The sequence below is a fragment of the Propithecus coquereli genome, unplaced genomic scaffold (genome assembly GCF_000956105.1).
Source record: "Propithecus coquereli isolate 6110/MARCELLA unplaced genomic scaffold, Pcoq_1.0 Scaffold531, whole genome shotgun sequence".
Lineage (NCBI taxonomy): Eukaryota > Metazoa > Chordata > Mammalia > Primates > Indriidae > Propithecus > Propithecus coquereli.
Window position 1 is genome coordinate 419,712 of NW_012151186.1, and position 10,673 is coordinate 430,384.

General features: G+C 62.4%; 1 protein-coding gene across 1 annotated transcript; it reads right to left on the minus strand.

Moving 5' to 3' along the window:
* Positions 1-1,659: 1,659 nt before the first annotated feature.
* On the minus strand, positions 1,660-7,320 carry DPEP1 (dipeptidase 1 (renal)). Its single transcript, XM_012657161.1, has 10 exons — positions 7,118-7,320; positions 3,912-4,044; positions 3,591-3,723; positions 3,308-3,458; positions 3,109-3,178; positions 2,667-2,843; positions 2,495-2,579; positions 2,339-2,414; positions 1,898-2,033; positions 1,660-1,821 (listed from the first exon to the last, which is right to left on the minus strand). The coding sequence occupies exons 1-10, from the start codon at positions 7,219-7,221 to the stop codon at positions 1,660-1,662; spliced, it is 1,227 nt and encodes a 408-aa protein (XP_012512615.1). The 5' UTR covers positions 7,222-7,320.
* Between the last annotated feature and the right edge of the window lie 3,353 nt (positions 7,321-10,673).

Consider the following 10,673-nt stretch of genomic DNA (forward strand, 5'->3'; position numbering starts at 1 on the left):
AAACAATCCGCCCGCCTCGGCCTCCCAGAGAGCTAGGATTACAGGCGTGAGCCACCGCGCCCGGCCACATCCACACCCTTTCACCGTGGCAGTCACTCTGTTAGGTTTGTCTGTCTGTCTTCCCTGTGGGTCCCCCATCCCGGCTGGCCGTGGAGTGGGGAGACCCGTCTCTGCCCTCAGCTCCAGGCATGGAGCCAGCCCCAGGGCTCTGGGGTGCGTGGAGCTGCCTGTGCCCTTCGGACTTGAGAAATGCAGGTGCGGCCCGTTCCTGGGAGACGGCCCGGGGAGGGCGGGCGGGTTGCAGCTTCGGGCCTGTACCCCAGCGTGGAGCTCTGTGCCGTGGGGTGGGCTGCGGCCTCCCCTGCTTCATGGCCTCTCACTGGAATTCCCAGATCCCTCAATTGGGTGCCCTTCCCCCCCTCCTCTGGAAAGGTCTTGGGGTGGGGGTGAGCGTCCTACCTGAGCACACAGGGAGGACTCTGACGACCAGGCACGTTCCTGGGGCGGCTGAGGGAGAGGGGGCGTTAGGAGAAAATACTCCATTAGAAAAACTCAGCGTAGAATCTCTGCAGCCCGCCAGGGGCCTCCCCAGGCTCCATCCCCAGCAGAGGAATCAGCCCGGCCGAGAGAGGACTCGGACAGACACCCTGCCAAACACTCAGCAGCTGTCCCTTCTGGGGGGCTGCTGGCTGGACGAGGCACCTAGGAGGGCAGGGCAGCAGCACCAGCCCCCACCCCGGCTCAGAGGGCCCCCACTCACCTCTGTGCAGCCACGGAGTTCTCATCACTCACGGGCTCCCAAGGGCCCTGTTCCCGCTAGCACCGAGGGCTGTGGCCACCCTCCATCCCGCCTTCTCTGGCAACGTCAGAGCTGAGGGACGTGGGCCCGGGGCCTCACGCTTGCTCACGAAGGGCTTCCGAGGGAAAACTACAGACGCAGGGGCCGGGGCAGAGGAGTCCTTCCTTCGTGTGAGACCCAAGGCCGTCTAGATGGGGCGTCCTCAGGGCATCTGGCCTGGAAGGGGGCAGCTAGTGTCGTGCCCCACCCATGTCGTACCAGCCTATTCGTCCCAAGACACCCTCCGGCTGCCCTGTGGGAAGGGACGGAGCACCAGTCCGCACCGATGAAGAGGTCGAGCGCCGACCACCTCTGTCCCTGTGGGTGTGCCCGGACCGGACCTGCGGTTCGCAGTCAGGACCTCGGTTTCCCTTTGTCAGCAGGGCTGCAAATGCGGGTCCCTGGGCCCTTCGCCAGGCGCACTCGGCCAGGGTGGGCCAGGCCGGGGTGTGCACGTGGGCGTCTGCAGTTGCCTGTGTGCTCACATGTGCACACGGGGCTGCCGCTGGAACCCGGACCGTGTTTTTAAAGACCCTCAAGCCATGTCTACACCGAGCCGTTTTCAGACTCGCTGAGCTCCTCCTGCCTCGATGTCCAGGCAGGAGCTATTTCCACAAAACCTGCTCCCAGGAGCCCCCTCCAGGGCCAGGCACTGACGACACACACCCTCGGGGTTGAAGGGTCACTGCTTTTATTGAGGGTCTGCTGGGTGGCTGTGGCGGAGCTGTCCCCAGGTGTCCTGCCCCAGGGAGCCCAGGTGCAGCCTCAGGCAAGAGGCTGGTCCTCGTGCATGGAGCAGGGGGTTCCTGGTCCCCAGTGGGTCACGGAAGACGCAGCACAAAGATCAGGGCGGCCAGCAGGGCCCCCGGCTGGTGGTAGAGGGTGGAGGCCTCTGAGTAGCCGTACTGTGTCCTGCAGGAGCTGCCCAGCTGGTCCAGCGGGATGGGCTCCTCCTCGGGAGCTTGCAGCGTTTCGTTGCTCACCTGGGGACAGACACCTGTGGGGCAGCCTGCCTGGGGGCAGGAGCGGGCAGGGGAGCGTGGGCGGCCCCATCCTCACCTTCTCCACGGCCTCGAAGACACGCAGCAGGTTGTCAGCCAGCGCTCCCCTGACCTCTGCCTCCGTCCAGTTCCTCCTGAGCAGCTCTGCAATCAGGTCTGGGTACTTGGAGACATCTTCCAGCCCCGTCGGGAGCCTGTGTGGGGGCCGGGAGGACCGGGCTCTGCAGACGTGGCCGACTTGGGCCCTCCCGGGGGGCATGAGGAGAGAGGACCGGGCTCTGCAGACGTGGCCGACCTGGGCTCTCCCGGGGGCACGTGGAGAGAGGACCGGGCTCTGCAGACCTGGGCCCTCCCGGGGCACAGGCTGGTGGAGCGGCCTTCAGAGCAGGGGGTCCTGGGCCCGTCCTCAGACACACTTCCCTCCGCCAGGCCCCTTGGGACGTGGGTGGGGTCACGAGCCTCAAGGGTCGTCCCCAGGACAGAGGCCTCACCGCCTTACCTCGTGACGCCATCGAAGTCCCCACCAAAGCCCACGGCTCCGGCTCCGGCCACCTTCCTGATGTAGTCCAGGTGGTCTGCCCAGGGAGCGGCAGGTGAGGGTCCCAGGCGAGACCGTCCCCAGCTCAGGCACTGCGACCGCTCACCCGCCACCTACCGGCCACTTGGGACAGGTCGGCGTCCTCTGTGCAGGAGACGTAGTCGTTGTAGAAGTTCACCATCACCAGGCTGCCCGTCTGGTTCTGCTCCGCGAGAAGAGGTCAGAGCTGAGCGCAGGGCCGCGAGGGAGGCGGGGCGGACTCCGGCTCCCCCACAGCCCGCGGCCTCACCACCAGCTGCAGCACGTCGTCCGGCACGTTGCGCCGGTTAGCGCACAGGCTGTAGGCCGAGGAGTGGCTGAAGATGACCGGCGCCGCGGACAGCTGCAGAGCCGCCTTCATGGTGGCCACAGACACGTGGGCCAGGTCGATCATGACGCCCAGGCGGTTCATCTCCCTCAGCACACTCTGGGAAGAAGGGATTCGGGGTCCACTCTCAGCCACCCCAGAGTCCCGGCGTGGGCGGGGAAGGGCTCAATCTCCCCGCTGGACCAGGTGTTGTACATCAACCCTCAGTGGCTGCGAGTTTGGCGGCTGCCCCGGGTTCCCGCTGAGCGCCCAGCCTGGGATGACACCACTGACTCCATTTTACAGACGGGCAAACTGAGGTCCCAAGTGGGTAGAAACCTTGTCTCGGCCACTCCCTGGCCCTCTGCCTCCTTCCCCCACTCACCTGCCCAAAGACTGACAGGCCGTGGCTCTGGGCATCGTCACTGCCGCTGTCCACCAGCCAGTTGTCGGCCCTGGGGGAGCGAAAGGTTCGTGCTGGAAGGGGCAGAGCGGTGGTCCCGGCCCGCCCAGGTCCGCCTGCAGGGAGGCCTGGCCTGGGTCGCAGGAAGAGAGGGAGTTGCCCGGGGCACGGTGTCCCTCACCAGGGCGTGTTGCAGTTGTGGGTGAGCGTCAGGTACCGCATGCCCAGGTGGTAGAGCGCGCGCAGGACGCCCAAACTGCTGTCGATGGAGTGGCCGCCCTCCACGCCGATCAGACTGGCCACCCGCCCCTCCTGGAAGGCCTGCCGGATGCCTGTGGGGAGACCCCGGGGCGGAGTCACGCACCCAGCGTCCAGGAGGTCACCGACACCCCCTCGAGCGGTGCCAGCTCTCGGGACAGGGGAGGGTGGGGGACTCGGGGCCCCGGGCCGGGCCAGGACCCCACCTGCGCTGGTGGTGACACACAGGAAGGTCTCAGGGTACATCTCGCACATGCGGTGGATGACGTCCATCTGCTCCAGCGTCCTCCTCACGGCGTCTTTGTTCTGGGTGTCGCAGGGCACGTACGCAGACCAGAACTGGGGGGCCACGGGGACCAGGAGCTGATGGCGCCAGGCCCCAGGCCCACCCCACGTGCAGGTGGCTCTTTCCCGTCCCCCTGGGAAGCCTTCCCTATGGCCTGGGTGCCTGCGGCCGCCAGGGAGGGCCCCGCCCCAGCCAGGCCCAGGGGCAGGAGGGACGGACCCCGAGGTGGGGCAGGACGCACCTGGCCCCCCACGAAGCCAGCCCGCAGCTTGGGGATGTTGGTGTGCGTGCCGGTCAGGGTGGACAGGTTGGCCCTCTCGTCCTGCAGCTGGTTGTTGAACATCTTCAGCAGCTGCCAAGGTAGGTCGTTGTGCCTGGGGGACCCCGGCGGTCAGGGCAGTCGCTCGGGGCCTCCAGGCCGCCTCTGCACTTCCTGCTGCTTAGGGGCCAGGACTGAAGCCCAGGCCGCGGGGGCGAGGTATGAGCCGTCACCTGGGCACACCGTGCCCCACTGGGAGGATGACGAGTGCGGGGCCTGGGGCCGCACACCCCTCTCTACTTCCGACGCTTTCCAGTTTAGAGATGAAGTCTGCTCCTTGCAGGGAGGGGGCTGGGCATCAGGTGCAGGATTTGGGGGTACCCAGGCCCCTCTGCTGCCTCTGTCCCTAGGGAAGAGCCCTGCACCCCCTTCCAGGGGGACCCTCCATGCTTCCGGGGAACTGGGCTATGAGGTTCCCCGGAGCTGGTGGGGGAGGAGGAGGAGGAGCAGGGCAGGGGGCTTGGGGGCCGCCGGGGGCTCGCTGGGGAGCAGCGCCCGCCCTGATCTGGTGACCGGCTGTGAGGACAGACGGGGGGGGTCCTAGGCCTGGCCCCCCACCCTGGGGCTGCCCTGGGAGGGTGTCTGCTGGGACTAGGCCACGGCCCCACCCCCACCCCGTTTCCACCCCCAATTCTAGCTCCTTCCTCTGCGACGGACGTCCCCACGGACATCTCCGTACCTTCCACAGAGGGTCAAGTGTGAGCAGCACTAGGATTCTGTCAAGTGGCACAGACACCACCGTCACACGGCCCCAAGCCACCCGCCCTCAGCTCTCCAGAGCAGCTCCTCGGGGGAAACTGAAGACACTCTGCCCTTCCCGGTCCCATCATCTGTGCCCTCCCCGGGCTGGTGCCCGCCCCCCGGCAAATGGGCGTGTGTCTCAGACACTGGTGTGAAAGCCGCTGGCCTCCTAGGACAGAGGCCCGAGAGGGTCTCCTCTCGGCACACTTGGGGAGCCCCCGGCACAGCCGTCGTCTTCCGTCCTCTGAGGGTTGTGTGATTTGACTGAGGTGACGGGCCTGGCCCTGCCCAGCCCTTGGCACGGAGCTGGCGCATCTGCCGCACGAACAGGCGGATGAGCCCAGCAGGGACCCGTCCAGGTGGGGCCAGGGCTGGGCAGGGCTCCCAAAATGGGACTTTACTCCTTTGCCTAAGAAATAGATCGAGGGTCTCTGGGGACCCTCTGGCCACCCCCAGAGGCGGCAGAAGCAGCGTTTGGGGCCACTCTCTGCTCCTCTTCCCTCCTCCCTCAGGCCCCTCCACCCCTGCTGGAAACAAGGTAGAGGGTGGGGCCTCAGGTCCAACTGAGAAACCATAGTTCTGGAGCTAATCAGATTCACCCTCCTCATCTTGTGTGGCCTGGGGCAGCGTCCTCAGCAGGGGTGTGGGATCAGGGTGTCCTACTCAAGGAGCGAGCCCTGGGGCCAGCACCTGTGGGAGAGACTGCTGGCTGCCTCAGTTATCCATTCTTCTCCTTTTCTCCCAGTTACAAAACACCCTATTTTTGGCAGGACACACGACCATTTAGAATGAAGATATTTCCTTGCCCCTGTACAGCTGGGTGTGGCCATATGATCAAGTCCTGTCCTGTGACATCTTCCAAAAACTGTCATTGACACAGCAGTTGCTCACCCTTGCTTTGTCCCTTCCTCCTTCCTGCTGCCTGGCATGCAAACGTGATGGCTGGAGCTGGTGCAGCCATTTTAAACCATGAGGTGACTGTGGGAACGGTGGCCACGCCAGCACTCTCCCTGGAATTCTGCGCTGTCGGAGCAACTTATTTGGGTCACCTGCAAGAGTAGCTAATACTAATTGATCCACTATTATTGGTTTTGATTTTGACTGCCAAGCTACCCTAAGCTTTCTACCTCTTTGGCTAATCCCAGCCCCCAAATCCCAGCCCCCTAAGCATTCCTGGCTCTCTGAGCCATTTACCCTTCATGTGGGCCTCTGCACGGCCCCCAGCACCTGAACTCAGATCCCCTCTCTCTGTGCTCAGCTGCCCCAAGTCCCCTTGAAAGAAGGGACAGCTTTCCTGGTCCTCTGGCTCCTACAGTTGGTGATTTCCACCTGTCCTTGCTGGACCAAGACCCTCCCCTGCCAGACTGCTGGGATGCCAGGGTGGGAGCCCAGGGAGATGGCCCCTGAGAGGCAGGGAGGGGCAGATGGGAAGAGGGTGCACACAGGCCCCGCGACAGCCTTCCTCCCTTTCTGGGGCTGCCTCTGTTCCCGAGTTTCTTATATAGTGAGTCATCCGTGCTTCTTACTTTTCTTACAGAGCTTTTTCCCCAACACGGCCCAGAGGCATCTGCTAAGTAGCGTTCACTGTAACAGTTATCGAGCGCTTACTGTGTGCTGGACACAGTGTGCACCCTCGGAACCCTCCCGACCCGGTGTGCAGCCCGATGTGCCCAGACCCTAGAAGGGAGACGCGAGCATTTTACACAGAAGGGCTGTTAGGGGACCCCGGGCAGTGGCCAGAGTGTGGACATCGGGGCTGAGCCTCCCCAGGGAGGAGTGTGGGGCCGCCGGCTGCGGCACAGAGCGCCAGGCATGCGGGACTGTGGGCCAGGGACAGCCTAGAGCCGGGACTTTCTCTCTTGGGCTGGAAGCGGGAGACTCCACGGCGGCCCAGGATGGGGGTGGCTGGGCTTGGCGGGGAAAGGGTCAGATCTAGAGGCTCTGGGAGGTGGAGCTGCCCTGAGACCAGGAGAGGAGCAGGGCAGGGACCCTAGTGGGGGTCAGGGGGACACAAGCAGAACAGGGAGGGGCCCTGGACACGAGCAGTGTGGGGTCTCCCCCAAGACGGCACAGGCCAACAGGGTGGGGTCAGGCACTGGGCCGGGCAGGCAGGGGGCCAGCCCGAGCAACGCCAACCTGAAGCCCTCTGGGGACGCAGCTGAGGCCGGAGAGGCCTGTGGCTGGTGGCAGGTGGCCGTGGGCTCAGCCTCCCGGGCCCTTGCTCTGAGCAGGGGAGCCTGGAGCTGCACTGTCCCCCCCCCACCTACAGACCCTCATCTGCTGAAGCCTCTGGGGGTCCCAAGAGGCCCCACGGAGCAGTGGAGGCCACATCACAGTCAGAGAAGCCAAGCCCTAAGTCAAGGGCACCTGGATTAGGGGCCACTTACCCGTCAATGACAGGCGTGTCCTGCATGATCCTCTCCGCCTCGTCTCTGAACACGTCTGCGGCGCAGACAGCCACTAGGGGCCAGAGCCACCAGCCGGGACACATGACGAGGTCCACGGGATCTGCTCTGGTGGCTGCTCTGGCACGTCCCCGCTGGCCTGGCTGCCGGTGCGGAAGGAGCTCGGGGCTGTGAGGAGCTGCTCTGCCTGCAGAAGAGAGGGCAGAGGCCTTCGGTGGAGGAACCCGTCCATTTACAGCTCCCGGGTTCAATGAGTAACCAGCACCGTCCCGGGACGTGAGGGCGTTGCTGTCGGGGCGAGGTGGAGGCGTAGTAAGAGGCTGGGATCCCAGACCCGGAGGGGTCAGAGCCCAGATGAAAGGACAGCGGGCTTAGAACAGGACTAGCACAGGCTAAGTGGTTAATGAATGTCAGCCTCCTTGCTGACGTTCTTTGAGGTTCTTCTCCACCTAAGGGAAAAAACGGAGGCAAACGTAACATAAGCAGAGAGTTCGTTTGGGTCGAGCTGGAGCACTGCAGCCTGCTAGTGTAGATTCCAGTGGCCCAGAATATGTACTCCATTAGCCGCAGTTACAAGTAGATTTTTAAAGAAAAGAGGCAGTTCCTAAGTCGTTTAGGGAGAATCTACACTAAAATAACATAAGCTATTGATTGCTATTCATTGTCCTTTGTATCACAAATTGCAGGAAGATAAAGGATGAGACTAGTCAGGAAATACTGGGTAGGAAAGAAAGAACAAAACCCCTTTAAGCAGCTGCCTGCGGGCACAGGTTAGGGTTAGGGTTAGGCAGGGTCATAGCTGAAGTCCCTGCTCCTGTGTCTCTGGGCCCCCCACTGAGCCCAGACTGCTCCGAGCTGTTACCACCACCCCCTCGGAACCTGGGCGTTTGCCTGAGATCTGAAAAGAGAATTTAAACAATCATTCCAATATTGCATTCTCATAATGCCCCTCTTTGCACATAAAAATAACTTTGCATTCCTCACTGTGGAGGATGAAACGGCACTTTTCAGGAAGATGGGGCACGGCTGGCCGCCCTCCAGCGCACAGGACCACGCTCTGGCGGCAGAGCTCCGGCCGAGCAGTTGGACTTTGGGGCTTGGGCTCAGGAAGCATTTTCTTAGAACTGGGGCCTTTCTCAGCCACGGTAGGGTATACTCAGTCACCTGCGGGGCTTCCAAGAACCCAACGTCCAGGCCCCAACCAGTGACTCCCAAGCCCAGGGCTGGGCCAGGCACCCAGGGCTCCAGTGGGCAGTGGGCTGAGAATGGGGCCCAACCCAGGCCTGCTGGGAGGGGCTGCAGGGAAGGCTGGCGCCTCCGCCCACCCGCTGTTCTCAGGGACTGCTGGTAAGGAAGGACCCTCCCAGCCACACCCCCTGCCTGGGCTCATGAGGCCTCTGCCACGATGCCATTGGGCCTCACGCAGACCTGTTCACAGACAGGCGTCACAGGGCTGGGCCAGGGTCCTGCAGCCCCCAAGGACAGAGGCCAGCTCCTGTCCTTCCTCCTGCCTCCGAGAAGGGAGGTCACGTTCCAGCCTTGGCTCTGCTGCCAATCGCCAGGCCTCCGACCCCCCCACGGGGCCTCCACGTACCAGACTCCAAATGACCTGCCTGCAGGGTTTGACTCACCACCTCCCTGAGCAGGAAACACCTCCCTTGAAGGAGAAGGAACCCAGAGTCTGCGGCGCCCACTTTGGTCCGCAGCCCCTAAGACCAGCAGGGGCTTGCAGCATGGCGGGTTTCAGGGTTTCGAGGCTGTTTCTCGTGGGTGGGGGTTCAGGGGTGCACACAGCGCTGGCTGAGCCCCAGCACCAGGGCTCCTCACCCACTGGCTTCCCTTTATTGCAATAGTTTACTTACTACGCATCTATTCATTTTCGACTTTCGTTCCTGTCCTTTTTGCTTCAGGGTTTTTGTTGGTTCTTAGCATATGATTGCATTTTTTTAAAAAATTAAAAAAATTTTTTTTGGAGACAGAGTCTCACTCTGTCACCCCAGGTAGAGTGCCGTGACGTCATCGTAGCTCACGGCAACCTCACACTTCCCGCCTCAGGGATCCTCCTGCCTCGGCCTCCCAAAGTGCCGGCATCACAGGCGTGAGCCACTGCGCCCAGCCTATTTAATAGTTTCATAGGTTGTTCATCATGGCTTTTTTTTGCATGAATTTGAGTTTTTAAAAACATGTCGCATTAAAATACTATTTATCAGCCAGCCGAGGCGAGAGGATCACTTGAGGCCAGGAGCTGGAGGTTCCAGTGAACTGCAATCACACACCCACGCAGCCCAGCTGGGTGACAGAGTGAGAGCCTTTCTCCAAAAAAAAAAAAAAAAATTATATATATATGTGCGTGTGTATATACTATTTATTGTGGTAACCGAGGTTTTTGACAGCGTCATCCTTTGAAATTGGCATGTGGGGCGAGTGCCTCAGTGTTGTCTCCTGTCTTCAATCTCTGTTTCTTACGCTGGTCCTTAAGGCAAGAGCGTCACGGACAGCCCTGGGCTCGGCAGCGGGTTCCACTTCCAGGTGTGGCTGCGGTACCGATGGTGCCTGCCCCATGCGCTCTCCTTGCGCATGTGATTCTGACTTGGCTCATCGAGAGGTGGGGGACAGGTGATTTGTGACGAGGGACAGAGGACATTTCCCCAGGCGAGTGACTTTGGCTTTCTTGTCTGTAAAATGGGTGAGCAGCCCTAACCTCAGGGCTGCTGTGAGCCCATGACTTAGCCGTAGCAGCCCCTGGACCTCCCTCGGGACCGTCCCCCAGTTTGCGCCCCCGGGCGGTTCCCGTGCAGTGAAGAGATGCCTCCGTGCCCGCCTCTCATCCTCCCCGTCCCGCCCGGGCCACGCAGAGCTGGTGGCATCTCCTCCCGCTGGCTCCTGTGGGTGGTCCCCGCCAGTGGGACGGGAGCCAGTGACACAGGCCCTTCCCAGCTGGTCCTGGCAGCTGCAGCGGGACGGCCCCAGCCCACGGTGGAGACCACCCTGGTGACACCAGCCCTGCCTCCCCCGCGGCCTCCGAGGTCACCTCCCAGGGGAGCCATCTGCACCCAGTCCTGCCTCGGTCTGTGCTTTCAGGGAAGCCACTCGATTGTTCCCGTACATTTCTTCACTTTTTTTAAAAGACAGAACAGTATTAGTTGGAAAATCAGCCCCACTTGCCATAAACAGAAGAAACGCCAAGGAATAAACACAAACAGTGACATTACGTCCCACCCAGAGCCGCGGGCAGGCCGCCCAGGAAGAGTCGCAGGGCACGGCTGACGCTGCCCAGCTGGCCGGCAGAACCTGCTCGCAGAGCTGTGCAGCCGGGTCGCACCCGCCAGGCTCGGAGGCCCCCGGGCCACCAACCACCTTGGAGCGCTAGAGACACCCCCCGGCAGCACTGAGGTCCTGAGGCCCTCACCCCACATCCCTCACGTGCTCTGGAGCACGCACAAACACAGGAGATGTGCACAGTCCCGTCTGAGCCACGAGCACGCAGTGAAAACATGCAGACATGCTGCACATAGGTACGCATGGTTATACAGACATG

Coding starts and splice junctions, on each gene's coding strand:
- DPEP1 (XM_012657161.1), bottom strand. CDS start 7,221: ATGTGTCCCGGCTGGTGGCTCTGGCCCCTAGTGGCTGTCTGCGCCGCA. Junction 2,580..2,666: donor ACGACGTGCTGCAGCTGGTG/GTGAGGCCGCGG, acceptor CTCGCGGAGCAG/AACCAGACGGGCAGCCTGGT. Junction 2,415..2,494: donor CGACCTGTCCCAAGTGGCCG/GTAGGTGGCGGG, acceptor CTCCCTGGGCAG/ACCACCTGGACTACATCAGG.